The 27265-nt window shown below is 41.6% G+C and overlaps 1 protein-coding gene across 1 annotated transcript; it reads right to left on the reverse strand.

Annotated features, from left to right (window-relative positions):
• Positions 1 to 830: 830 nt before the first annotated feature.
• On the reverse strand, positions 831 to 15635 carry serping1 (serpin peptidase inhibitor, clade G (C1 inhibitor), member 1). Its single transcript, XM_034189123.1, has 11 exons — positions 15506 to 15635; positions 15109 to 15156; positions 14850 to 14958; positions 14538 to 14714; positions 14078 to 14380; positions 10948 to 11163; positions 9873 to 10016; positions 9565 to 9768; positions 5159 to 5295; positions 4849 to 5071; positions 831 to 1132 (listed from the first exon to the last, which is right to left on the reverse strand). The coding sequence occupies exons 2-11, from the start codon at positions 15154 to 15156 to the stop codon at positions 885 to 887; spliced, it is 1809 nt and encodes a 602-aa protein (XP_034045014.1). The 5' UTR covers positions 15506 to 15635; the 3' UTR covers positions 831 to 884.
• Between the last annotated feature and the right edge of the window lie 11630 nt (positions 15636 to 27265).

Genomic DNA, 27265 nt, shown 5'->3' on the forward strand with positions numbered 1-27265 from the left:
CAAGAAGTTTCTCTTTTCTTTCCTCTCTGATTATAAACAGGAGTTAAAGTTGATCTTCAGAGGTGTACCGGCTGCGTCCCGGCTGTAAAGGACTGCGTATCTCTTACCAGTACGACGTACCACTGCTTTCCGGCTTACTTTCACCCCGGTTAACCAGGCATCCTGTCTTTTTGGTTTATGGCTACTTTGGGGGTCACTCAGACATTTGGTCTCTTCAGTTTATCAGCACCTGAGTGATCTTTATTGACTGAGATATCCTGGTGACCTATGATTTACCCGATTGATCTTTGTATTTGATTTGTTTGTTCCTGGGGCCAGCTGTCGTAGCAATGGGGGGTATCTGACTGATCTTTGTGCCTGTCCACAGAATGTTAAACATGTCAGCTATGGGAGAAATTTCACTATGTCTCCCCAGACAGAGACTATGTCTCCACAGAAGCAACAGACTGGCTTTGAACCTGTGTACAGAGTTTTGTTTGAATAAAGCTGCCACATTTGTAACCTGGGCTTGCCATTTCAGATTTTCCACCACACCCACCTCCAAATAGGGCTTAAATCACTGACTCATTTATGTCTTTGTATTCCAAACCCTACACTATCAGTGCAGTGAGTATGTTTATCCATAGATGACATGAATTGTCTATATGTATATTCATTTATTGACTATCACAATTTAAAACAAACCATGTGCAAGATTCAAAAACTCAAGCCTCCATCTGTTTGTTTCTGTCACTGCAATAGTGACAGAAACAATAGGTCATTGTTCACTTAACAGAAATACAGCAAAATTGGTGAGAATTTAGATTTTACCTTGTTTTACATATGTGATGTTTCCAAATTAACAGTGTTTGTTTCTTCCTGCTCATTCTGTCTGTCTCACTCATTCATGGCTCAGTCACTCTCCCAATAAAAAGTGGCACATTGGCCTCATCACTCCAAAGCAGCAAGATAAAAGAATGCATGGCAGAAAAGGAAGGCAAGGAGCGAGAGAATGACAGCGAGGTGGCAGCTCCAGTCTCTACACCAAACTCAGTCAGTGCAAGGAAAGCTCTGTGTCTGCCATCATCCAAAACCACCATGTCTTCAGAGTCGAGTCCACACAGCTTGGCACCTTCGAAGAGTGATGACAGTCCTGAGAGAGGATTGGAACACCCACAGGAATGATGGAAGGAAAAAAACAAGGGAGGAAATCAAAATGAGTGGACGACAAACACCTGGGTGTGTGCATATATATATATATATATATATATATATATATATATATATATATATATATATATATATATATATATATATATATATATATATATATATATATATATATATCAGAGGCGATTGCTCTAAGACTGCAAGGGAAGCGCAGCTTCCCCTAAAATGTCAAAAAATAAGTGATCAAATATCAGTGTCGGGGAAAGTAACTTTGGAAAGTTACTTCATTAGTTAATTTATACATTTATATTTTACAGTTACTTCATACAGTTAGTTCATTAGCAGCTGCGGACACCTTGTCGGCAGCTGCTGAATGTAATTAATAAAGTTATTCATAATCTAATTAGGTTATTTTTAAGATTTAGTACTCAGAAAAGTAACTATTAGTTACTTTGCTGATGAGTTACTTTGCTGATTGCTCAATCTTACGAGTAACCAAGTTACATTACTCGTTACCTTATTAGTTACATTACTTATTAGTTGCAAGTTTTCGGCAGATTCTTATAAAGTAATTGCATGATGCTGCTAATGAAGTAACTGCATAAAGCAACTGTATAAAGCAACTAAAAAAGTAACTAAAAAAGTAACTTGTCAAAGTTACTTTTCACAACACTGTCAAATATATATACTGTTGTGTGTACGTCATTGACTAAATATGCGCTACAACGCACTCAACTTTTGTTCAGAATCAGCTTCTTATCACTGGTAATGATGCGGATTTCCTCTCACTCAAACCCGCAGCTTCACAGTGCTTTAAACAATGTGGACGCTGAGCGTCCACAGAGTTCAATAGTGAAGCAAAGAGTGCAGCGAAACGAGACGAGTCATTGGATAAATGCTGGGCTTTGTCCCGCCCATCAGATGCGCAGCATCTCTGGGGGTCTATGGGGCAGTGGGCGGGCCTCGGCTGGCCCGGACGCTCAGCTTCTGCATGATGATTGGATGATCTGTCTGAGGCTGAATCCCTTTTTGATTCACAGCGAAATGAGCGAATCAGCGATCTTTTGGTGTAAACATCCGTAGGAGCATTTTTTAATTTTCATTCTGTTCTGAGTTGAACCGGAGACTTTCCTAATCCTCTTAGCGGCATTTTCTTTGTTAAAAACGACTAGCGACAAATCGACCTTCTATTTCTGGTGTTTGTTTGTTTTTTTTTGTAGCTGCTTGTGTTTGGAGACTGACTTCTATCACTCTTTCTGACTTCTATCGCAGTTTCTGTCCCTACCGAGCAGCGGGTGCTGCTGAGCTCCTCCACCGTCACAAAGCACTCACAGGCGGACACACTTCACACTAGCCTCACGCCAGTCCCAGCTAGCGAGCTAGCTAGGTAGCAAGCTGCACAAAATGGCAGACAATTAGAATGTTGTGGACCGGATTTTGGTGAAGCCATTTGATAGTCTTCCTTATGAAGAAAAACTTAGAGTTAAACAGCAGGGCAGATCAACTCCTCAGATTAATTTGGTGCAAAAGGTGGGGAAAAGTAACAGGTCTTTTCAGCTGTCCTGATATGACAAAGTGATCTGGCTGACTGGAAGTGCTGTAACAAATAAAATGTACTGTTGGCCATGCCTCTTGATGAAACCATCTCAGGGATGTGTTGTCTGGTCAAAAGTGGGTTTTGGGGATCTGTCCAACTTTGACAGGACATACAAAAGGCATGAAAAAAAGCAATGAACATGTGAGTGCATGTGCAAGGTTAAGTTGCCTGGGCAGAGTCAGGGTTGAGCATGCAATCAATGAAGGCGCTCGCATTCAAGTGGCAAAACATAATGAAGCAGTTAAACAAAACAGAGCTTTCCTAAACCGCCTTATTGATGTGACTTCCTTGCTTGGCCGTCAGGAGCTGTCATTTAGGGGGCATGATGAGAGTGTTGAATCATCCAACAAGGGGAATTACAGGGAGTTTAATGAAACATTATCTAAATATGACTCTGTCCTGGCCACACAATTCCAGTCATCAGCTGTGTTTTCTGGTATGTCCCATGCAATCCAAAATGACTTGATCTCTGCTCTTTCAGCCACTGTTTCTGATGAGATCAAGGATGAAATCCAGACTGCTCCCTTTTTTGCATGGCAGGTGGATGAAACAACTGATATAGCTTGCCATGCTCAACTCTCTGTCATTGTTCGCTATGTGGATAGGGCAGGTAAAATTCAGGAGCGCTTTACTGGATTTTTTGATGTTTCTGGGGGAAGAGATGCTCAGTCTGTTTTTGAAGTCTTGAATGAGAACATGCAGGGCTACAATTTCAGGGAGAAACTTGTGGCGCAAACCTATGATGGGGCTGCTGTCATGGCTTCAGCTCTCAATGGTTTGCAGGCCAAAGTTAAAGCAATAGCCCCCAGTGCAATGTTTGTGCATTGCTATGCATACAGACTGAATCTGGTTCTGTCTCAGGGGGTTAAATGCTTATCTGAGTGCAGAATATTTTTTGCATCACTCTGGGTTTGCCACATTTTTCTCAAAATCCACAAAGAGGATGTCTTTTCTTGAGTCTGCAGGCTGCTCAAGGTTGCCCAGAAATGCTCCTACTCGATGGAATTTCACATCACGGACAGTGAGCAGTGGGGCAAACAATTATGATGCCCTCCTGCAAACTTTTGAGATGATCATTGCAGATAAGTCCATGGATGATGACACATTAGACTGTGCCAAAGGCCTTCTGTTGAAACTGGAGGATTTTGAGTTTGTGTTCATGTTGTACACATATGAACAAATCTTCTCTGAGACTGATGTGGTGTTTGACATTGTCCAGCAGAGAGCTATGGATGTTCTGTACTGCAAGACAAGAATTGAGTCTCTTCTTGCTTTTGTCAAAGAGAAGAGGTCAGAGGGGGCTTTCCAAGCTGTTTATGCCAAAGCAGCAGATCTCACATCAGACCCACAAACTGAGCCCGTGAGAAAACGTCGTCTGTCATAACTACAGGATCCCAAGGAGCGCTACAGAAATCTGTACATGGCCATCCTAGACAATCTCACAGAGCAGCTACCTCTGCGTTTTGCAAATTTGGAAAGTCTGCGCTTCTTGGAATTGGTCAATCCAGGGAAATTTGATGAGATGAGACAGGTGTTTCCAGAGGAGGCATTTCAGAGTGTCCTGAAACGTTTTGGCCAGTTCTTTGATTCAGGGAGACTGAGGTCTGAACTTCAAGTCCTATATTCAAACCAGGACTTGCAGGGCAACAGGGGAAAGCTATGTGATTTCTTGCTGTTTCTGAAAGACATGGAGTTGGACAGTGCAATGCCTCAGGTGTACAAACTATTGTCATTAGTGGCAACGATTGGAGCTACATCTGCAGGTGTAGAGAGGAGCTTCTCCTGTTTAAAGCGGCTCAAGTCTTACACCCGCAACACCATGGGCCAAGGCCGTTTAAGCAGCCTAGCTCTGCTGGCCATTGAGAGAACACTAGTCAAGGCCCTGGAAAAGACGCCTTGTTGGTACGACAGGGTCACAGATCATTTTCTTGAAAAGGAATGGAGGGTAGAATTTACGTATAAATAAATAAACCGACACATTTTATGATGTAGGCCGAAATTGAGCTTCCCCTCCTTGAAAGACCAGCAGCACTGCCACTGATATATATATATATATAAGTTTTTACTGTCTGACCAACAAGGAAGCTGAAAGTTGAACAAACCTAATTTCTTCATAAGTGTGTTCATATCTGCCTCGTCATCCAGTTCGAGTTTAGGGATAGTGACTTCAACTTGCTGAGGACGTAATGTTTTCATGTATGTTATCATTTTCCACAAGGTTTTGTCTGTTATCTTTTCCTCTACTGTCTGCAGGTCAGATAATTTGTTGCTGAGAGGCAACAAAATATACAGACTGTTTTCACCTGTGAGAGGAAATCTTGCTACCTGTTGGCAAAAAGAAAATGTGGATTAAAAAATTTAATATATGATGAGTGGGTTCAGGGTTAAGGTGTTAAAGGACATGTTCATTACCTCTGCCATAATCTGACTGACGTATGTCATAGTCATCAAATAACTCTCGTGGTGGAGGACAGTCACATTTACTATGTCTCCGTTGAGTTTTGTGAATTGTCCTTCCACGGTTTTTTCAAACTGTAGTTTCCACTGACCTGACACACATAGAGATCATTTGTTAAATTGCATAATCTGAATATCTTGTCCATATTGTTCCAAATACAAGATGACCTGTGGCGGTTCCACCCAGCACTGGTTTTTAGTTCTTTGCATGTTTTTGATTTTTCATCTGTCAGTTTTTCTGTAATGTCTTATATATTATGTTCTGATTTCGTCTTGTGGTGAGTGTGTCCACTCCTTGTTTATTATGTGTACTTCCCCGGCCGCTGTCATGTGGGTGTGTATGTGTATGGGTGTGTCTCCCCAGTCTGCTGTGCATACTTCCGTCTGCCGCCGGTGTGTATGTGCAGCCCAGTCTCACATTTATTTTTTTTTTTCGTGCTCCCGTGCCAAAATGAGTCAAATTTTTGTGACGGAGCTTTTTTGAACTCACTATTCCTAACCTTACTTCCACCACCAACCCTAACCTTAACTATAACCTAATCTTTACTCCTTCCCCCCACCCTAACCATAACCACCACCGACACCCCCCCCCCCCCCCCGCTTCACTTTTAATTTCGTGTGGCCATTACGGAATGAATTACAATGAATTCGTGCTGCTGTGACAAAAATGAGGCGCTTTTTGTCACAATATCACGAACCAGTAGATTAATGTATATTTCGTGGTGCTGAAGCATGACTTGCCGTGAGACCAGGTTGGTATGTGTTTGTGTGTTTCTCCCACAGTCAATCATGTGCACCTGTCTCCCTGTATCCTGTGTGTGTGTGTGTGTGTGTGTGTGTGTGTGTGTGTGTGTGTGTGTGTGTGTGTGTGTGTGTGTGTGTGTGTGTGTGTGTGTGTGTGTGGGTGGGTCTGTGTGGGTGTGTGTGTTACCCGTTCATCTTTTGTGTCTTGTGTGTTCCATTCCCCTGCACTTGCTGATCGGTTTTTCATTATGTGTCAGTCATCTACTGGCTTCGTGTTCACATGGTTTTTTTTCACATTTTTGTTCGGTTGTTATTCAGGTTTTGGTTTTTATTATAGTTGTGCTTGGATTGTCATTTATGTTTCATTCTTTATTGTCATTTGTGATTGTCATTTGTTTGTTTATTTGTTTGTAATTCTCTTCTTCTGCGGGTTTTGTTGGTTGTATTTATTTTCTACTCACCGTTGTGGTTCACGTTATTATTTGATCACTGGTTAGTGTCTGTTCAGTTATTTATCTCCTTGTGTTTGGTTCTTTCACGTGTGCCCTTTAGGGCCCCTTCACACATAACACGATTGAAGCCAACTAGTGCACGAAGGAGGAATTGCATGCCATTTGTGAAAAATCAAAGCCACCTCTAATGCCTCATGCACTTGTCACTACAACCATTCACGTACACAAGTGGCAGAAAGACAGCGAATACCCTGTGCGTGCCCATTCAATCCCTCTCTCGACAGGTGCCGGCCAAATTCCAGGTGTCACACATGAACATCCAATACCACTCGTGGAATACTTAGGAACTGGGGTGCAATTCGCGCAGTTAGCATGAAAACAGAGAGCAGGCAACTACTTTCAAGCTGGCTGTGAAAATGATCTTAACTGCCCCATGATTGTGGCATCGGCAAGTAATACACATATGGCATGTCAGAGTGTCGGCTCCCCCTCAACACGTGGCCTGCGTGCATATCGCACATGCGCCGCCCTGCCCACCCAACACGTGACGTGCGGGGGGGGGGGGCAGTTGCATGAAATTCTGATATGTATGTACAGACATGATCACATAAGGGCAGGTCAACCATGTCTGAGCACGCACAGAACAGCGAGGCACCTCAGTGTGTAACATTGTGGGGTGATTGAAAAAAGTGGATGTGTCCATGCGAGCCGCTGCTGTTGGAAGTAGCTCACAGCTGGAGAACATGTACTGTGTTTTGAAGGACAAGATATGACAACTGTACTCCATGAGGCATGTGTGTGTGCTTGTTGTCCTCATGTAGAAATACATAAAACATATATCACCTTTGCCACAGGCTGGAGCGACTGTTCAGCACACACACACTGGCAGAGTGCTCCATGTGAAAAGGACCGTCTGCTCATGTGAACACTCAGCTGGTGATCTGAATGTCACCCATGTGAGCTCTGGTCCAAGTGACGTAGTGTCTCTCCTCCAGCGCGCCGCTTGTGGACATGCATGGCGCTCGCTAGACACACCGCTCACTGGACATGTGAGGCCAGCAGATGTGGACATGATAAGCATGCACTGTTGTCATTCATGTCATTTCATGACTGTATGTCTATGACCATGGGTCATCTACAGAGGAACAGAAGCTTCATACATAAGAGGGATTCAATAAATTGTGGTGTGTTTTTATGGTATGTGGATTTTATTTTTTCCCCACAGCAGTGATGTCCGCGGACAAAGGGGGCGTGTCCCTGCGACCTGGAGTGGCGAGGTGTGTGTCACTGAGGGATTTCCCCACATTGTAATAATTAAAACACATATCACATTTACAACGTGGTCACCAGCGGAACACTGCACGGTGGACACACCATCCTGGCTGATGCGTTCATGATGCAAGAGCCGGCTCTTCATGAACGAGAGCCCGGCTGATGTCTTCATGAGTGGAGCGCATCAAGTAATTCATTTAACCATAAAAGGGAGAACAGTAATCCATGCCATTTCATTACTTCCTAGTGTACGTGGAGGCTAACTCTGCTCTTTATTGCAGGAATTAAGTATTATAAACTGTGGTGTTTTATTCATTTTTTTTGCTCTGCGGGTGGGTGCATGACTTTCCACGTGGTTGCACTGTGTTCGTGCAAACCGTCACCGCGGTATCATGCATGCCTGTCTGAACATGTGTCCCTCTCAACAGCAGATGGAATGTTTCGTGGTTCCCCATTTTGTTTTTGGTTCATGGATTTTCTTCCGGTTTCTGCTTCTTTCATGTTATGTGTGAAGGGGCCCTTAGTTCCCACCCCTGTGTTTGTCTCACACCTGTTGTCTATTCCACTTTTGTTATTTAAGCTCTTTCTTGTTTGACAGTTAGTTGCCGATTCATTATGAATGTTTACCTATGTCTTGCTCCTCACCTTGGTTCTCTTGTTTCCCTGTGTGTAAGTACCAGTTCCCCATGTTTACCAAATCAAAGTCTTTTGTAACTCTAGCCCAGTTTTTGATTGTTCTCCTTGCTGCCTCTGTAAGTTTTTTTTTTTTTTTGCTTCACTGTGTTTGTGGGATTTTTGGGACTGTTGTTCACCTCTGCACATTTAGAACTTATAGAAAATCCCTTTGATTGATATAAATTCCCCGTGTCCACACTGCCTGCATATTGGGTTCCTCTTGACTCAGCTAAAAATATTAACATGACCCTGATTATAAGATGACCCATCCTTTTCAAAATATATTTCTGTGGGCAGGGGGAGCTTTCTGAAAGCCTTTTTTTTCATGAAGACCATGCTTTCATTGCCAATAAATTCATGCTTTAGGGAAGCCCCTCATTTCTTTTTTCAGTAAGCTTTTCTGAATGTTAGCATTGCTAAGACAGCCTTTTTGCATTTGCCATTTTCTAATATGTTCTATCACACACCATATTTCATGGCTTCTTGAGATAGCCATGTCATCACTTTTCTGCATTTATCACCATGAGCTGTTGTGTTTGGCTGTGCTACTGCTGTATTCTTTCTCTCCCTTCCCTCTTTGTCTTGTCACTGGAGCTGATCATTGGGTACACCTGTGGCAGCTGAGACTCATGCAACTAATCATCCCTGCAATATTTAAATCCTGGCTTTTCACTATACCCTCTAAGTGGCCTCTGTGCTGTAGCTGCAAATCTCCAGTTTTTCTATGTCTAGTTACTTTTGAACTGTTAGTAATTTTGTCTTTCTTTGCTCTTAGTTCCCTACCACCATCAGCTACAAGGGCTCTATTCCAAGTTCTGGCTTCCCTCCCGACAACTGGTGTCCTCTTTCCATGCCTCTGCAACTGATCCAGCAATTCACCAACTACTGCCATTATTTTGTCATTTTAACCTGCTGCCTCAAAGCATTTGAGTTCACCTCACTGAGTCTCATTCCTGACAAGAACTTAAACTTTCTTCTCAGCTGATGGTTAACTTACACAAAGTTAGTGCCACAGTTTCAGGATGATCACTGTGTCTCTTCATCATGAAGCATTGCAAGCTATTTAGAGGGTTGGTCTCTTTCATAGGTATTTGGAGTGATATACACCAAAGTATATCTGTGACCACCATTTTTAGATGTATTCCCCACCCCCCACCCCGAAACAAATTTTGTATTGAGATATGTCTCATTATGTTCATACATATGCACATTACTTACCACTGTAAGAGACAGCATTGACTAAGATGACCTGGGTATTAGCTGGTACAGACCCAACCAAATCTGTGATTTTGTTGTTGGTCTTATTCGCCACCCAGCTGTTGATCATTTGTGTATTTTCCTCACTGTTATTCAGCAACCTGATGGGCTCTGCTTCATAGAACTCAATCGATTGTTGAACAAAAGCTTTACTCAGTTTCATGCCTGAGGAATACAACAGAAAACAGCAGACAAAATATGCACTGAATACATACTCTGACCTTTAAATGCAGTGGTCTCTGCATTGTGATCATTTCTGCATATAATACGTTGGTTATAGTAGATCTGCGATGCTATCTCCAAAGAGCTAGCCAATTTCTCTCTCAATTTCTTCATCTGGAAATGCACACAGTGGAAGTCATGGGGCACATAGATTGCTGACTCAAGGGCTCTACGGGTGTCACCCCTTGCACCTGGATGTAATAAAGTAAGAAAAAGAACAACAGAAAGATAAACAGACATTTCTTTTATGTAGAGGGAAAATCCTATGATTGTAAGGTTTGTTTGTCTTTGTTGTTTTGTGTTGAGGTGGCAGATGGCTATGTCTCCACTACAAGACTAACGCAGTAGTCACCAGCACTGTTTCTGGAGATCAGTTGCCCTGTATGTTTTACAACTCTCCTTGCTCCACCCACTGCAAATTAAATAAGTTACTGTTCAACCAGTCAAGAGCCAGGAAATATCAAACGTGACTAACCAGCTGAGGTTCCAGCATGTATACTAGCCCTACATCTGAAAAATCTAAATAGTTAGTCATACTAAGCAGACTTAATATGTACTAATGTCCATTAAGCATCTACTACACAGCTGTTACTGTAGTAAATAATAGTGAGTGAGTAGTAGGGGCACAATGCAGATGTGTACAATGTCACTGCCATCTTACTTGTTCTTTGACCAAGAATTTTACAGATGACGCATGTGCAGCTGCACATGTATGCCACAAAAGTTTTTTTTTTTTTTTTAATAGTTGCTAAAGTATATTTGGACAATCCCATGGCACCCTGGACTCCACTACTATTCTCATCTATGTCTGCTTTCTTCTTTTAATTTTCCTGTAAAGTTCTTCATTGTCTACCAGGCTCCAGTTGCCCTATGAGATAGCGTACTGTAGACAGATGCACACTGTACCTATAGAGTATTGTGACATACTGTTTTTTGCCTTCTGAATGGTAAGCTAGTATGAGTATTTTGATGGAAAGATGGAAAACCTGGAGAGCAGGTAGTTCTGCAGCAACAGGGTTGGTGACCTGTTGACAAAAGAATCTGAACAACACGAATTTCAAATCTCAGCCGATCTCTTTCAAATTCTCCAAAGTAAATGAATAACCTTTTCACTTCTCATACCTAACAACAAGTGTGAAAGCACAGCACTGATGCTCATAGGAGAGAAAAGTAAGTTGGTAACGTGATGTGATTCTCTAAGATAGGAAAATAGCTTTATGGAAAACTCTGCAATGGATTCCTCCAGCATGATTTTCGATATGTGGCTGCTTCCATTTGGACAAGGCTCCCATTCTGAAGGAAAGTTACTGCAGGAGTGTGGAACAGAGGCAGGATCAACTGAAAGAAAGTTTAGCAGATGATTAAAATCTAGATACATGCTTTTCATATTTTTAGATGAATATCCTAAAATGATTTACAAGCTATGGGATTTTCTAGTTGGTGTTCAGTATTTTTGGAATTTTGCAAACGTCAGTGTCAAGATTGAACATATTTACGATATTTTACACAAAAGAATCATAAAGGTGGTTGGTTGTACACAGTAAAATCACCAGTGTTAAATTAACATTGCCAGTGAACATAGAGTAGGACTATATGTACACTGGCAGTGTTAATTTAACACTATCAGTGTTTGTTTTACACTGGTGATTTTACAGTGTATGTACTGTAACTACAACCCCAATTCCAATTAAGTTGGGACATTGTGTAAAATGTAAATAAAAACAGAATACAATGATTTGCAAATCCTCTTCAAACCTATATTCAATTGAATACACCAAAAAGACAAGATATTTAATATTCAAACTGTTAATCTTTATTGTTTTGTGCAAATATTTGCTCATTTTGAAACGTTGGGACAGGGCAACAAAAGACTAGGAAAGTTGATGAATGTTCAAAGAACACCTGTTTGGAAACAGGTAAGTGTAATGATTGGGTACAAAAGGAGCATCCCCAAAAGGCTCAGCCATTCACAAGCAAAGATGGGCCGATGATCACCACTTTGTGAACTACTGCATGAAAAAACAGTCCAACAGTTTAAGAACATTGCTCAACGTTCAATTGCAGGGAATTTAGGGATTCCATCATCTACAGTCCATAATATAATCAGAAGATTCAGAGAATCTGGAGAAGGTTCTACACATAAGCGGCAAGGCTGAAAACCAACATTGAATGCCCGTAACCTTCAATCCCTCAGGCGGCACTGCATTAAAAACCGACATCATTGTTTAAAGGATCTTACTGCGTGGGCTCAGGAACACTTCATAAAACCATTGTCAGTTAACGCTGTCCATCGCTACATCTACAAGTACAAGTTAAAACTCTACTATGCAAAGTGAAAGCCATACATCAACAACATGCAGAAACGTCACTGCCTTCTCTGGGCCGAGCTCATTTGAGATGGACAGAAGCAAAGTGGAAAAGTGTGCTGTGGTTTGATGAGTCCACATTTCAAATTGTTTTTGGAACTCATGGACGTTGTGTCCTCTGAACAAAAGAGAAAAAAGACGATCCAGATTGTTGCCAGCACAAAGTTCAAAAGTCAGTTTCTGTGATGGTATGGGTGTTGTGTGTTGGGGGGTGTGGCTGGACATTTTGGTGTTCTTTTCTTTTCTTTGCTCTCCAGGTGGCATGAAAACTGATTTGTCTGTGGAGAAGGTGCTGGCTGAAGAGTCCTTCACCCTCATCAACATCATGTGCAGCACCTGTGAATGGTGCTCACGTGCAGCCTTAAAGACTTTCAGCTGAAGCAGATAATTGGATGGCGTTCTGCATTTAAGTCATGTGTGATTCAAGCAGAACTGCCGGGAACTCGACTTTGTGATGTTCCTTTGTGAGACGCTGAGGACCGCGCCTGGGTTTGACACATCGAGCCCGTGAAGCAGGAAGGGTGAGGGACACATGCTGTCAGCACACATCAGCGGTGATTAAGTGTTTGACTAATTGTTGATAGTAACTTGGTATTTTGTTACGCAGTATACTTGAATTGTGATGAGAATTGTGCAGCTTGCTTCTCACTGCTGTGGCGTGCGGACAAGTGATCCTCCACCTGTTGTGAGAAGCTGCTCATTTGCATAAAGCTTAAAATACAGACCTGAATGTGTTGCTGATAGTGTGTGTCTTTTGAAGGATATTAGTTGTAACTGCTGACTTACCTCACCTCTTCAATGCTTCGCAGAGAGTCGGTTTGTCGTGTCCACCTGGGGGGTTTTTGGCAGTGGTAGTGGGTCCAGGAGCGCCGGGCTTCGATCCTTTTGGGCGCTGGAGAGCGTGCCAGCCTTCACTCCACCAGAAGGACGCTATTTTGGTTTTTACACTTTGTTGTGCACCAGCAGGTGAAATAAATAAATTGTTTTTGTTATTGGAACCGCTTTCTGGTTATTTTGTAGTGCTGGGTTCCGTCTGACGCAGGTCCGCTCCTCAACCCGCGTCAACACATAACAATGGGGGTGTGTTAGTGCCCATGGCATGGGCACCTTACACATCTGTGATGGCACCATCAATGCTGAAAGGTATGTCCAGGTTTTGGAGCAACACATGCTGCCATCCAAGTAAAGTCTTTTTCAGGAACATCCTGCTTATTTCTGCAAGACAATGCCAAGCCACATTCTGCACATGTTACAACAGTGTGGCTTTGTAGTAAAAGAGTGCGGGTTCTAGTGTGGCCTGCAGTCCAGACCTGTCGCCCATTGAAAATGTGGTGCATTATGAAGCGCAAAATACGACAACGGAGAACCCGAACTGTTGAACATCAAGGAAGAATGGGAAAGAATTCCACCTACAAAGCTTCAACAATTAGTGTCCTCAGTTCCCAAATGCTTATTGAGTGTTGTTAGAAGGAAAGGTGATGTAACACAGTGGTAAACATACCACTGTCCCAGCTTTTTAAAAGCGTATTGCAGGCATCCATTTCAAAATGAGCAAATATTTGCACAAAAAACAATATAGTTTATCAGTTTATATATCTAAATTAAATATCTTGTCTTTGTGGTGTATTCAATTGAACATAGGTTGAAGAGGATTTGCAAATCATTGTATTCTGTTTTTGTTTACATTTTACTCAACGTCCCAACTTCATTGAAATTGGGGTTGTAACATATTCAAAGGATTCAAAGGAATTTTATTGTCATATGCACAGAAGAACATGTTCCCTGCACAATGAAATGTGTCTACTGCATTTAACCCATCCTAATTGCCAGTAGGAGCAGAATGTACTGACTGTACTCTTAACAATAAAGATGGTTCCCAACCTTACCATTGACAGTAAGGTGTACAATGCTGAGTTTTTCACCCTCAGCAGATTCACAGTGGTAAACTCCAGCATCCTCCAGGACAGTGTTTCTGAGTATAATGGTTTGATCATTGTCAAATGGATACAGCCTTTCAAGTTGCCTTTCAACACCCGATGAATCCTCAGAAAAATTCAGCGGTGACATTTCACCACTTTTCATCTCTTTAAACCAAAGTGCATTGGCCAAGACTTGACGAGAAAGTGGAAAATGGCATGGGAGGTGAATGGTGGAACCCTCCTTCACTTCAGTTGCATAGTCCACTGGAGCTGCAGGAAGAGTGCCATTCTTTTACATTTAGATATTTTAGTAAAATATTGTATATCCATTCCAAATCCATCTGAATATCTGAATGCAAAATGCTGAGTAGTGTTAATGAGCAAATAAAGTAGAAAGTATAATTTTTTTGATAACGTAATTCCTCACCAATGACAGTGACGGTGTATGTCCTTCTAGTCTCCATGTTGTTTTTCTTCACCAAACACACATACTCGCCCTCACTGGCAACAGTTACTTGAGGTATAGACAGGATCAAGACTTCCTTTTTAATTACGGGAGAGGTCAGGGACTGAGTAGAGGACTGAGTGCTGACAACATTTTTGCCTGTTAATAGATAGATAGATAGATAGATAGATAGATACACACACATATACGGTATATATATATATATATATATATATATATATATATATATGCATACAATGGAAATCCAATGGAAATAATGAAATATAAGAAAACCGTTATGTGTCCAGGTGATTGCTGTTTCTGTGAAATCTGGCTGGTATGAAAGACATGGAAGTTCCAGTGTGGAACCAGATAACACCCGGAGATATGTACATGAAGAGAACTGAATAGAGACACAAACATGTAACATGCCACATAAAGCTGTAAAATTTAAATGCTGGCAGTAAAGAATGAGTGCTGTCAAACAATAAATATTACAGGTACTCAGAATGAAGCATAATGGTCTGATTGTACTGTTCCCAGCTGAATTTACCTCAGTCGTTAGCTGCAGGAAAATACAAAATATGGCCTGATATTTCATCTAAAGAGGGTAGAAAGAGAGAGGTTTGCTATTTACAACATGATTGAAGTTTATTTTGCAAGTGATGACATCAAAATAAATATTGCACCAAGCCTGACAAAAATAATCAATATGTGGTGCAATCTGAAGTATTGCTGCTGCTAAAACTCAGAAGATGACCTCAAACTTGTTTAGTATGATTCAGACAGCCATATCAAGCTACATAATACAAACAAAAATATGAAGAGAATGGATTTGTTAAAATCAGTTGTGCACAATGTATATTATATTGCTCTAGCTTGGTGAGTCAACACGCAGTCAAACCACAGAGGCACTCTCAGTGATACATAAATGTGCACAGAAAACTTACTCTTCTTGGATTTCCAACAGCATGCAAATTCAGTAATGTCAGCAGTTTTTTTCAGAAATGTCTCTGTCGCATTGCAGTTGTGTTCACTATATCTGTCCACCTCTGAATGGCCCAAGAAATAACCAGCAATGGCTAATCTAGTTATGTTGGTTTTGAGATGTTTGTTTGCATTGGCAAAGATCTGCTTACTAGCTGGAAATCACATGGGTTCACATTTTGGCAATAGCTACTAAACACTAGTACCTGTACCTATATCTGTCATTTTTTTTCCCAGAAACTCTTTTGCTCATCAGTTATTATTAATATGTCGCAGACATGAATGAGCGAAGCTCTTCAGCATCTCACCATGTCATTTAGGTCCCTCAGACTTTTTTAGTAAATGCTTCTGAGGAGCATTAGCATGGCTTGCAACCCAAGACCCCCTAACTACAGCCCGCTTAACCCCCTGCAATTTTAAGCATTTTTAAAAATGTAGATGTAAATTAATATTCAAACTTTTAAGCTGGGTGACAGTAGGGCTGCACAATATGGCCAAATTATCAGATCTCAATACTGAAGCAAAATATTATAGCGCTATCAATATGATAGTGTCATGATGCATGGTGCTTTGGCCCTGAAGGTTGTAGGAGGCATATGCAGACTCACAAACACAGGTGTAGCATTAACAAAAAGGGCTTTATCTGCTAAGCAGGCAACAGGTTCAGTACACAGGGTATCAGTCAATGTCTTGGAGGTACAGGCAGGAAGCAAGCTGAGGCAAAGTCCAAAAAACAAGCAAAGTTCAAAATACATGGCGTCAAGGAGTTCACAGGGCTGAGACAGAAGCAAAGTAAAAAAAAAAAAACGAGACAGATATAAGATAGGACATAAGATATGACTATGATTTCACACAAAGAGCAGCAACAGGGAAAATTATGCATTCTTAGACAAAACAGTCATAATACCACACTCATTTTGCACTCATCATAAGGTTAGGATACAGTGTCCTCCAAAAGTATTGGAACACTTGGTATTTCACACATTTTAATTTGTTTCTGCCATTTCAGAAATACAAGAAATACCAAAAATATTAAAAAATTAAGATTTCTAAAATTATCTTTGTTAAACTCAAACTGAAAGCAATTCTCTAAAACTTGAGTAATTAAAAGCCAAGATGATGGGTTATATAAGTAATGCTACACTTTGGTATAATACCTGTAAATAATAATCAGTTTTATTGCCAGTTTCCTTCAGACTGGCAATAAAACTGGACTGTTTGAGTCCTGCATTTGTGTTCTGCCTCGTCCAGTCTGAAATCATTACAATATGTTCAAATTCTCTCCAAGCATCGTGACATAACCCAAATTATTATTGCTAGTATTATGGATAATTACATGTATTCATAGTCATCAATCTCCTCACTTCTTATTTGGTGCTCAGTTTAAAAAAAAAACAAACAATATCTCTTTACAAGCAATCTGATATTGGAGCTTATACTCATAGACCTACCTCTCAGGTATCCATGTCATGAATGAAGGACAAATGTTAATTGGTGGTATAACTCTTACGTTTGTTAGCCTTGCTGCTGTGATGCTTGCTAAACCTGCCTCACCATAATTTTGATTGAAAATACATATATTTTTCCCATCTGAATGATGAGTCAGATTATGTTTGCCACTTTTATGTATTAAGTGTATATTTATTTAAGTTCTGATAACTTATACTGTTTTGTGCAGAATTCTCATTGCTTTTACAGAATGTTGGAAGTGGGAGGAGACTCAACACCTTATTGGTATAATAAAAATGGCTTTGTACAAATTGTTTTGAGAGGAGCACTTGGAGGGGGTCTCACCCGGGGAGTAATTCAATGTAGAACCACCACTGCCCATGATAATTTCACTTGATGCAAATACTGCTGCACATATGTCTTAGATGATTCATTCAGAGATTAACCACACAACAAGCCATGTTATTACAGATGTTGGTAATAAAATACTCAAAAAAGTACAGTCCTCACGGCAGCAGCCTCTGACCAACCACAGCAACAAGACATGAGCTGTCACTCAACGCGGCCACACCCCTAATGTGTCAGGATAACTTGGCATTAGTGAAGGTGATTGTGAATATAGTGATGATGTTTGAAAGGCAGTAAATCCATATTTAAATTATACCACTGGACTCACAACATTTCAACAGGGGGCAGTAAATCATCTCTATATTAAAAGCGTGCGTGTTAAGGTTTGAAAGCCCCAGCGAGAGATTAGGACCCAAACAGCAGGGAACAGTCAGGGTAGAAGGAATAACAATTTATTGTAAAAATGAATAATGAATAGTGGTACGGGCGGTCCTCCACACCCATTGCCAACGACTCAGATGGGCCTGAACAGATGGAACAGAAAGATCCTCTTCCTGGTCTGGAAACAGAGGGGGTTGGTAACCCAGTGAACATTCAAAAGGGGACAGTCCAGTAGTGATGCTCACCTTGGAGCTGTGTTCATAATTCTATCCAGGGAAGGTGCGTACTCCAGGAAGACGAGTGAGAAGACAAAACACAATGCAGAGCCACCTCCAGTTCTGCCTGACCATTGGTCTGAGGATGGTAACCGGACGAGAGACTGACCAAGGCCCCAACACTAAACAGAAGGTCTTCCACACCTGAGACGTCAATTGAGGTCCTCAGTCCGACATGATTTCCATAGGGATACTATGCAGCTGGAAAACATGGTGGATCAGGAGGTCCGGTGGGACCCCCTCCAGTGTCTGGGGATGTCTTCTTAGCTGGACAACCCTCTCAATGTCCCATGTCAATGGTCCTATAATCATCTGATCAGAGAGAATCTGTTCTGAGGTTCAGATCTGGTGATGTAAGCTGTTGAGACAGAGGTTCTGGTTTGGTGTTCTTGGTACCTGGCCTATAAGTCAATGAGAAGTTAAATCGACCTGTTGTGAGTTGAGATGTTTAGCTGATTGAATATATGCAAGATTCTTGTCATCAGTCCACACTATGAAAGGAACAGATGTACCCTCTAACCAGTGCCTCCACTGCTCCAGTGCCTCCTACACAGCTAGGAGTTCCCAGTTATCCACATTGTAATTGCACTCAGCAGGAGTCAGATGCTGTGAAAAGTAAGCACAAAATGTTTATTACCCTCAGCCCGCTGGGAGAGGATGGCTCTGAGCCCGATGTTGGAAGCATCAACCTCCACAACAAACTGGCGATCCAGGTCAGATTGAATGAGGACTGGTGCGGTGGTGAACCGGTGTTTTAAGGTCTGAAAAGCCTGGTTGGCGGCAGGGGTCCAGCAGAACAAATTCTTAGACGAAGTGAGCTTGTGAAAGGGAGCAGCTATCAGACTGAAATTGCAGATAAATCTATGAAAGAAATTCTTGAAACCTAAGAACTGCGGCAGTTGTTTAACAGTAGAGGGAGTAGACCATTCAGAAACAGCGGTGATCTTCGAGCGGTCAGGCTTGATTTGATTATGCTGGAAAACAAAACCCATGATGGATACGGAGGATTGGTGAAAGGCGCATTTCTCGGCTTTAACGAAAAGATGGTTCTCTAACATCCATTTAAGAACCAGGCTGCAGATTCTGAGAGAAAATCAAAATATCATCAAGATAAAAAACACACACACAAAGCGATTGAGAATATTCCGTAAGACGCCATTAACGAGGGCTTGAAACGTGGTGGCGTCATGATGAAGTGGTATAGATGAGGATTTTCTTAAATATTAAAAATAAGACCTGAAAGTTTAGCTACAAATTGCCAGAAGGTACATCTGAGATGAAAGCCTACATTTGATCTGTTTTGGTGAAAGAATATCCTTCTCCGCTCTACTCCACCATGAAGCTAAGCGTGATGATGCAAAATGCAAAATTTGCACTGTGTACAATTTCTCCGATCACAGCCACATAAGCCTGGGTGTCTTGGTGGCTTTCCTCACTCAGTTTTTGAGAACTGTCTACTCCGTGCAGATTTATCATAGAGTGTTGTACTGTTTGTATTTCTTCATAATTGATGTAAATAAAGTCCAAGACATATTCAGTAAATTTACCATTAGAGTTTTAATTTGTACCATCAGAGATGGTAAAGACGCAAGATGGCACTGTGGACGGCTGCCTCTATGTTTTGATGCGCATTTCTTTATTTTTGTGTGTTACTCCTGTGTCATGCAACGGTTCCCAGATTTCTTTCACTTGTACTGTGCTCATAAAGATTAGGGGAATAGTACCAGCTGATTTGTTTCCTGTTTTTCCTCAAGCCTTATTGGGCATTTTGGCCAAAGGTGTCCTCACCTTGGCCCATGCAGTGAAATGCTGCAGGAGGAGGAGACGAGCCGGAGCACTTGTACACAGCTACGAGGAATATTCCTCTCCAATGTGCACTCTTTGCAAAATAAACTGTATGAATTCCAATTTATTTGAACTCTGCTTGGTGAGGAAAAGCAGAGATTTCACCACATCTGCTGATGTGTGCTTCACAGAGACGTGGCTCTGTGGATCAATACTAGACTCTGTGCTTCCAAGTTTTCAGAGCGGACCGAGACGCAGCACTTTCCGGCGAAACGAAGGATGGTGTAATCTGTTTTTACATCAACAGTGGCTGGTGTAACAATATAACAGTGATCCAACAGTAGTGCTCTCCTGATTTGGAAACTTTTTTATTAACTGCAAACCATTCTACTCACCACATGAGTTCACCTCCTTCATCCTGGCTCATACTTACATCACACCGCTGGCGAATGTGCACAAAGGACAAGGCACACTCTTCAACCAGATACTGAGTGTCAAGAGAACTAACTGTTTAGTTGTTGTCGTCATGGTTGTTATGAAAATCTCTCCCACAAACCTCCCAAATACAGACAGCTAATCAAATGTCTGACAAGAGAGAACAGAATTCTGGATCACTGTTACACAACTATGAATAATGCTTATCATAATGCCGCATATGTCACTCTGGGATACTCTGACCACACCATGGTCCACCTGATTCCTACCTACAGGCAGAAATTAAAACTATCTTACTAGGTGTGCTGACGAAACTCGTAACGTCTACCAAAAGCACAACCTGCTTATTCGATCCTATACCAACAAAACTGTTTAAGGACCTGTGGCCCACTCCTGGGCTGACTGTGTTGGAAATTATTAATGTTAAAGATTTTATATATATATATATTTTTATCACTGTTAAACATTTGTACCTTTGTCTTCTTTCTTATGAAAACGTTATTGTGCTGTTTTGCACCAGTCTTAAGATAACCCTGAGAATGCACATATTATTCAACTTTGTTTTAGCATGCTGGGGTCAGTCTGAACTGGGAGTAAAGAACTGGAGGTTATTTTGACCGTTGTGAATTTATGGCCTTGTGATATGTGATGCTTAGTGTGAAGAACAGGACACTCTAGGCAGATGCAGAACAGATGATAAGTGCAACAAACGAACGGGATGTGCTGACCTTCAACGATAAGATTAAAGGAAAGAAACTGTTTTTCCTTACAGCTGCACTTATTGACGTATGTGTTTATGTCACGGGAAGAAACTTGTCTTGCGTTGTCCCCCCCACCCTTAGGACAAGTTTTATGATGTGGTTAGGGCTTCTCCAATAAAAAGAGCAGGAGCGCAGGCCAGACTTTAGTGTAGCTTTGGTGTACAGCCTGACTGCACTCCTCGCGAGATAAATTTGACTTTCTGTCTCACTGGTGGTTCTTGACTCTGTTTGTCTTGTTAAAGGTTTTAAGAATGTTTGGAGGAGAAAATACCCAACATTGACTGGGGGCTCGTCCGGGATCTCAACAATACCGGAGGTGTCCGGCGGGGGTCGCCAAGTCCAGACGTAAATCCTTGGCCAAGGTCTGATCGATTGATCGTGTCTGCAATTGTCGACCGCCGGTGGCATCGTCTGGTTGACGAGATTTTCCCGAAGAAGACAGACAGGAAGTCGAGTCAGTGAGTAGAATTTCTTTGTAACAGTACTGAGTGAGTGGTGATCAGATCACATAAACAGTTAAATTCCGCAAGCGATGATACAGAATCGTCTGTTAATGAAACACAGTTAAACTCTGTAAGGAGGTCGGACTCCTCTACGATGGCGAGGAACGCACGTAGTTAAATTCCGAAGGAGGGTGCGGACTCCTCTGTTTATATACGCGTACCGGTAGGGAATAAAAGTGTGATCACATAAACAGTTAAACTCCGTAAACGATGGCGTGGAATCGTCTGTTAATGTAAAGCAGTTAAACTCCGCGAGGAGGGCGGACTCCTCTACGGTTAGCGAAGGACGCACGTAGTGAAATTCCGGAAGGAGGGTACGGACTCCTCTGTTTTAAATACGAAGTAATACCGGTTTTTGAGAATAAAAGTGTGAGAGTGTAATACTTTGGACAACGTTAGTGACAACTGTGTGTGGAAGTGAAGGCAAGTGATTCCGCTTCCTACGGGGAGGTGAAAGGAATCAACCACACGACGGCAAATTAATTGTCACGTCCAAAGAAAGTGAAAACTTCAGATTTAGAACACCCTAGGTGTGCCCCCGTCTGAAGTCCAAATTATAACAAGGGATAATAAAAATGGGGGGTAAGACGTCTAAAAATAAGGAAAATTTATCAACTGACGACTGGAAATTTATGGAAGCAAAACATCCAAAAGCAACAAAGAAATTGGAGACCTGGATAAATAAACATGACTTTGACGGACGACTGAACCTGACTAGTATTCAGAAGTTGAAGGAAAGGTTAGAAAAGGAACATAAAGGTGATGAGAGAAAAAAAAAAAAAAAAACAGCAATAGGGGCAGATTTAGTGGCGTTTTGGGAGGAGGAAGCAGAGAAAAGGAGACTAGAAAAAATGAGGAAAAAGAAAGGAGTAGGGAAAGCAGAGGAAGATGTAATAGTACAACAAGAACTACAAGAACCTCAGAAACAGGCGGCAGGACCGTCTGGAAAATCATTATATCCTCAGGTAGAGGACGAACCACAGCATTATGACTTAGCAGTAGGACCAAAAATAAATTATACTGAAATTACCAGGACAGCTCAGAAAGAAGGAGAGCCATGGACAGAGTTTAGATGCAGATTTGAGAGTGTATTTAAGGTCCACAGTGGCATAATGCCAGGAACACCAGTGTATGAACAACAATTGAAAAACGCTCTGATCCAGCAATCCAACAAGGATATAAAAGCTTGGATACAGAAACATTGGATTGGACTGCCTACAGGCACATTGGAAGAAACACACACCCACTGTTGTCATGCAGAAGAAGTCTTAAAGCAGAAAAAGACAGGTAACAGCGACAAAGGAGTGTATGTAGCACAAGGAGATGATGAAATATACACTCAACAAAAATATAAACGCAACACTTTTGGTTTTGCTCCCATTTTGTATGAGATGAACTCAAAGATCTAAAACTTTTTCCACATACACAATATCACCATTTCCCTCAAATACTGTTCACAAACCAGTCCAAATCTGTGATAGTGAGCACTTCTCCTTTGCTGAGATAATCCATCCCACCTCACAGGTGTGCCATACCAAGATGCTGATTAGACACTATTATTAGTGCACAGGTGTGCCTTAGACTGTCCACAATAAAAGGCCACTCTGAAAGGTGCAGTTTTGTTTTATTGGGGGGGATACCAGTCAGTATCTGGTGTGACCACCATTTGCCTCATGCAGTGCAACACATCTCCTTCACATAGAGTTGATCAGGTTGTCAATTGTGGCCTGTGGAATGTTGGTCCACTCCTTTTCAATGGCTGTGTGAAGTTGCTGGATATTGGCAGGAACTGGTACACGCTGTCGTATATGCCGGTCCAGAGCATCCCAAACATGCTCAATGGGTGACATGTCCGGTGAGTATGCCGGCCATGCAAGAACTGGGACATTTTCAGCTTCCAAGAATTGTGTACAGATCCTTGCAACATGGGGCCGTGCATTATCCTGCTGCAACATGAGGTGATGTTCTTGGATGTATGGCACAACAATGGGCCTCAGGATCTCGTCACGGTATCTCTGTGCATTCAAAATGCCATCAATAAAATGCACCTGCGTTCTTCGTCCATAACAGACGCCTGCCCATACCATAACCCCACCGCCACCATGGGCCACTCGATCCACAACATTGACATCAGAAAACCGCTCACCCACACGACGCCACACACGCTGTCTGCCATCTGCCCCGGACAGTGTGAACCGGGATTCATCTGTGAAGAGAGCACCTCTCCAACGTGCCAAACGCCAGCGAATGTGAGCATTTGCCCACTCAAGTCGGTTACGACGAACTGGAGTCAGGTCGAGACCCTGATGAGGACGACAAGCATGGAGATGAGCTTCCCTGAGACGGTTTCTGACAGTTTGTGCAGAAATTCTTTGGTTATGCAAACCGATTGTTTCAGCAGCTGTCTGAGTGGCTGGTCTCAGATGATCTTGGAGGTGAACATGCTGGATGTGGAGGTCCTGGGCTGGAGATGGCTTATGGTAGAGAAATCAATCAATCAATCAATCAACTTTTTTCTTGTATAGCGCCAAATCACAACAAACAGTTGCCCCAAGGCGCTCCACATTGCAAGGCAAGGCCATACAATAATTATGAAACACAGTCTACGTCTAAAGCAACATAACCAAGGGATGGTCCAGGGTCACCCGATCCAGCCCTAACTATAAGCCTTAGCGAAAAGGAAAGTTTTAAGCCTAATCTTAAAAGTAGAGAGGGTATCCGTCTCCCTGATCCGAATTGGGAGCTGGTTCCACAGGAGAGGAGCCTGAAAGCTGAAGGCTCTGCCTCCCATTCTACTCTTACAAACCCTAGGAACTACAAGTAAGCCCGCAGTCTGAGAGCGAAGCGCTCTAATGGGGTAATATGGTACTACGAGGTCCCTAAGATAAGATGGGACCTGATTATTCAAAACCTTATAAGTAAGAAGAAGAATTTTAAATTCTATTCTAGCATTAACAGGAAGCCAATGAAGGGAGGCCAACACGGGTGAGATATGCTCTCTCCTGCTAGTCCCCGTCAGTACTCTAGCTGCAGCATTCTGAACCAACTGAAGGCTTTTTAGGGAACTTTTAGGACAACCTGATAATAATGAATTACAATAGTCCAGCCTAGAGGAAATAAATGCATGAATTAGTTTTTCAGCATCACTCTGAGACAAGACCTTTCTGATTTTAGAGATATTGCGTAAATGCAAAAAGGCAGTCCTACATATTTGTTTAATATGCGCTTTGAATGACATATCCTGATCAAAAATAACTCCAAGATTTCTCACAGTATTACTAGAGATCAGGGAAATGCCATCCAGAGTAACGATCTGGTTAGACACCATGCTTCTAAGATTTGTGGGGCCAAGTACAATAACTTCAGTTTTATCTGAGTTTAAAAGCAGGAAATTAGAGGTCATCCATGTCTTTATGTCTGTAAGACAATCCTGCAGTTTAGCTAATTGGTGCGTATCCTCTGGCTTCATGGATAGATAAAGCTGGGTATCATCTGCGTAACAATGAAAATTTAAGCAATACCGTCTAATAATACTGCCCAAGGGAAGCATGTATAAAGTGAATAAAATTGGTCCTAGCACAGAACCTTGTGGAACTCCATAATTAACTTTAGTCTGTGAAGAAGATTCCCCATTTACATGAACAAACTGTAATCTATTAGACAAATATGATTCAAACCACCGCAGCGCAATGCCTTTAATACCTATGACATGCTCTAATCTCTGTAATAAAATTTTATGGTCAACAGTATCAAAAGCAGCACTGAGGTCCAACAGAACAAGCACAGAGATAAGTCCACTGTCCGAAGCCATAAGAAGATCATTTGTAACCTTCACTAATGCTGTTTCTGTACTATGATGAATTCTAAAACCTGACTGAAACTCTTCAAATAGACCATTCCTCTGCAGGTGATCAGTTAGCTGTTTTACAACTACCCTCTCAAGAATCTTTGAGAGAAAAGGAAGGTTGGAGATTGGCCTATAATTAGCTAAGATAGCTGGGTCAAGTGATGGCTTTTTAAGTAATGGTTTAATTACTGCCACCTTAAAGGCCTGTGGTACATAACCAACTAACAAAGATAGATTGATCATATTTAAGATTGAAGCATTAAATAATGGTAGGACTTCCTTGAGCAGCCTGGCAGGAATGGGGTCTAATAAGCATGTTGATGGTTTGGATGAAGTAACTAATGAAAATAACTCAGACAGAACAATCGGAGAGAAAGAGTCTAACCAAATACCGGCATCACTGAAAGCAGCCAAAGATAACGATACATCTTTGGGATGGTTATGAGTAATTTTTTCTCTAATAGTCAAAATTTTGTTAGCAAAGAAAGTCATGAAGTCATTACTAGTTAAAGTTAATGGAATACTCAGCTCAATAGAGCTCTGACTCTTTGTCAGCCTGGCTACAGTGCTGAAAAGAAACCTGGGGTTGTTCTTATTTTCTTCAATTAGTGATGAGTAGAAAGATGTCCTAGCTTCACGAAGGGCTTTCTTATAGAGCAACAAACTCTTTTTCCAGGCTAAGTGAAGATCTTCTAAATTAGTGAGACGCCATTTCCTCTCCAACTTACGGGTTATCAGCTTTAAGCTACGAGTTTGTGAGTTATACCACGGAGTCAGACACTTCTGATTTAAAGCTCTCTTTTTCAGAGGAGCTACAGCATCCAAAGTTGTCTTCAATGAGGATGTAAAACTATTGACAAGATACTCTAACTCCCTTACAGAGTTTAGGTAGCTACTCTGCTCTGTGTTGGTATATGACATTAGAGAACATAAAGAAGGAATCATATCCTTAAACCTAGTTACAGCGCTTTCTGAAAGACTTCTAGTGTAATGAAACTTATTCCCCACTGCAGGGTAGTCCATCAGGGTAAATGTAAATGTTATTAAAAAATGATCAGACAAAAGGGAGTTTTCAGGGAATACTGTTAAGTCTTCTATTTCCATACCATAAGTCAGAACAAGATCTAAAATATGATTAAAGTGGTGGGTGGACTCATTTACTTTTTGAGCAAAGCCGATAGAGTCTAATAATAGATTAAATGCAGTGTTGAGGCTGTCATTCTCAGCATCTGTGTGGATGTTAAAATCGCCCACTATAATTATCTTATCTGAGCTAAGCACTAAGTCAGACAAAAGGTCTGAAAATTCACAGAGAAACTCACAGTAACGACCAGGTGGACGATAGATAATAACAAATAAAACTGGTTTTTGGGACTTCCAATTTGGATGGACAAGACTAAGAGACAAGCTTTCAAATGAATTAAAGCTCTGTCTAGGTTTTTGATTAATTAATAAGCTGGAATGGAAGATTGCTGCTAATCCTCCGCCCCGGCCCGTGCTACGAGCATTCTGACAGTTAGTGTGACTCGGGGGTGTTGACTCATTTAAACTAACATATTCATCCTGCTGTAACCAAGTTTCTGTTAGGCAGAATAAATCAATACGTTGATCAATTATTATATCATTTACCAACAGGGACTTAGAAGAAAGAGACCTAATGTTTAATAGACCACATTTAACTGTTTTAGTCTGTGGTGCAATTGAAGGTGCTATATTATTTTTTCTTTTTGAATTTTTATGCTTAAATAGATTTTTGCTAGTTATTGGTGGTCTGGGAGCAGGCACCGTCTCTACGGGGATGGGGTAATAGGGGGATGGCAGGGGGAGAGAAGCTGCAGAGAGGTGTATAAGACCACAGCTCTGCCTCCTGGTCCCAACGCTAGACAGTCACAGTTTGGAGGATCCCAAAAAATTGGCCAGATTTCTAGAAATGAGAGCT

The sequence above is a fragment of the Thalassophryne amazonica genome, chromosome 15 (assembly GCF_902500255.1).
Source record: "Thalassophryne amazonica chromosome 15, fThaAma1.1, whole genome shotgun sequence".
In the NCBI taxonomy this organism is placed as follows: domain Eukaryota; kingdom Metazoa; phylum Chordata; class Actinopteri; order Batrachoidiformes; family Batrachoididae; genus Thalassophryne; species Thalassophryne amazonica.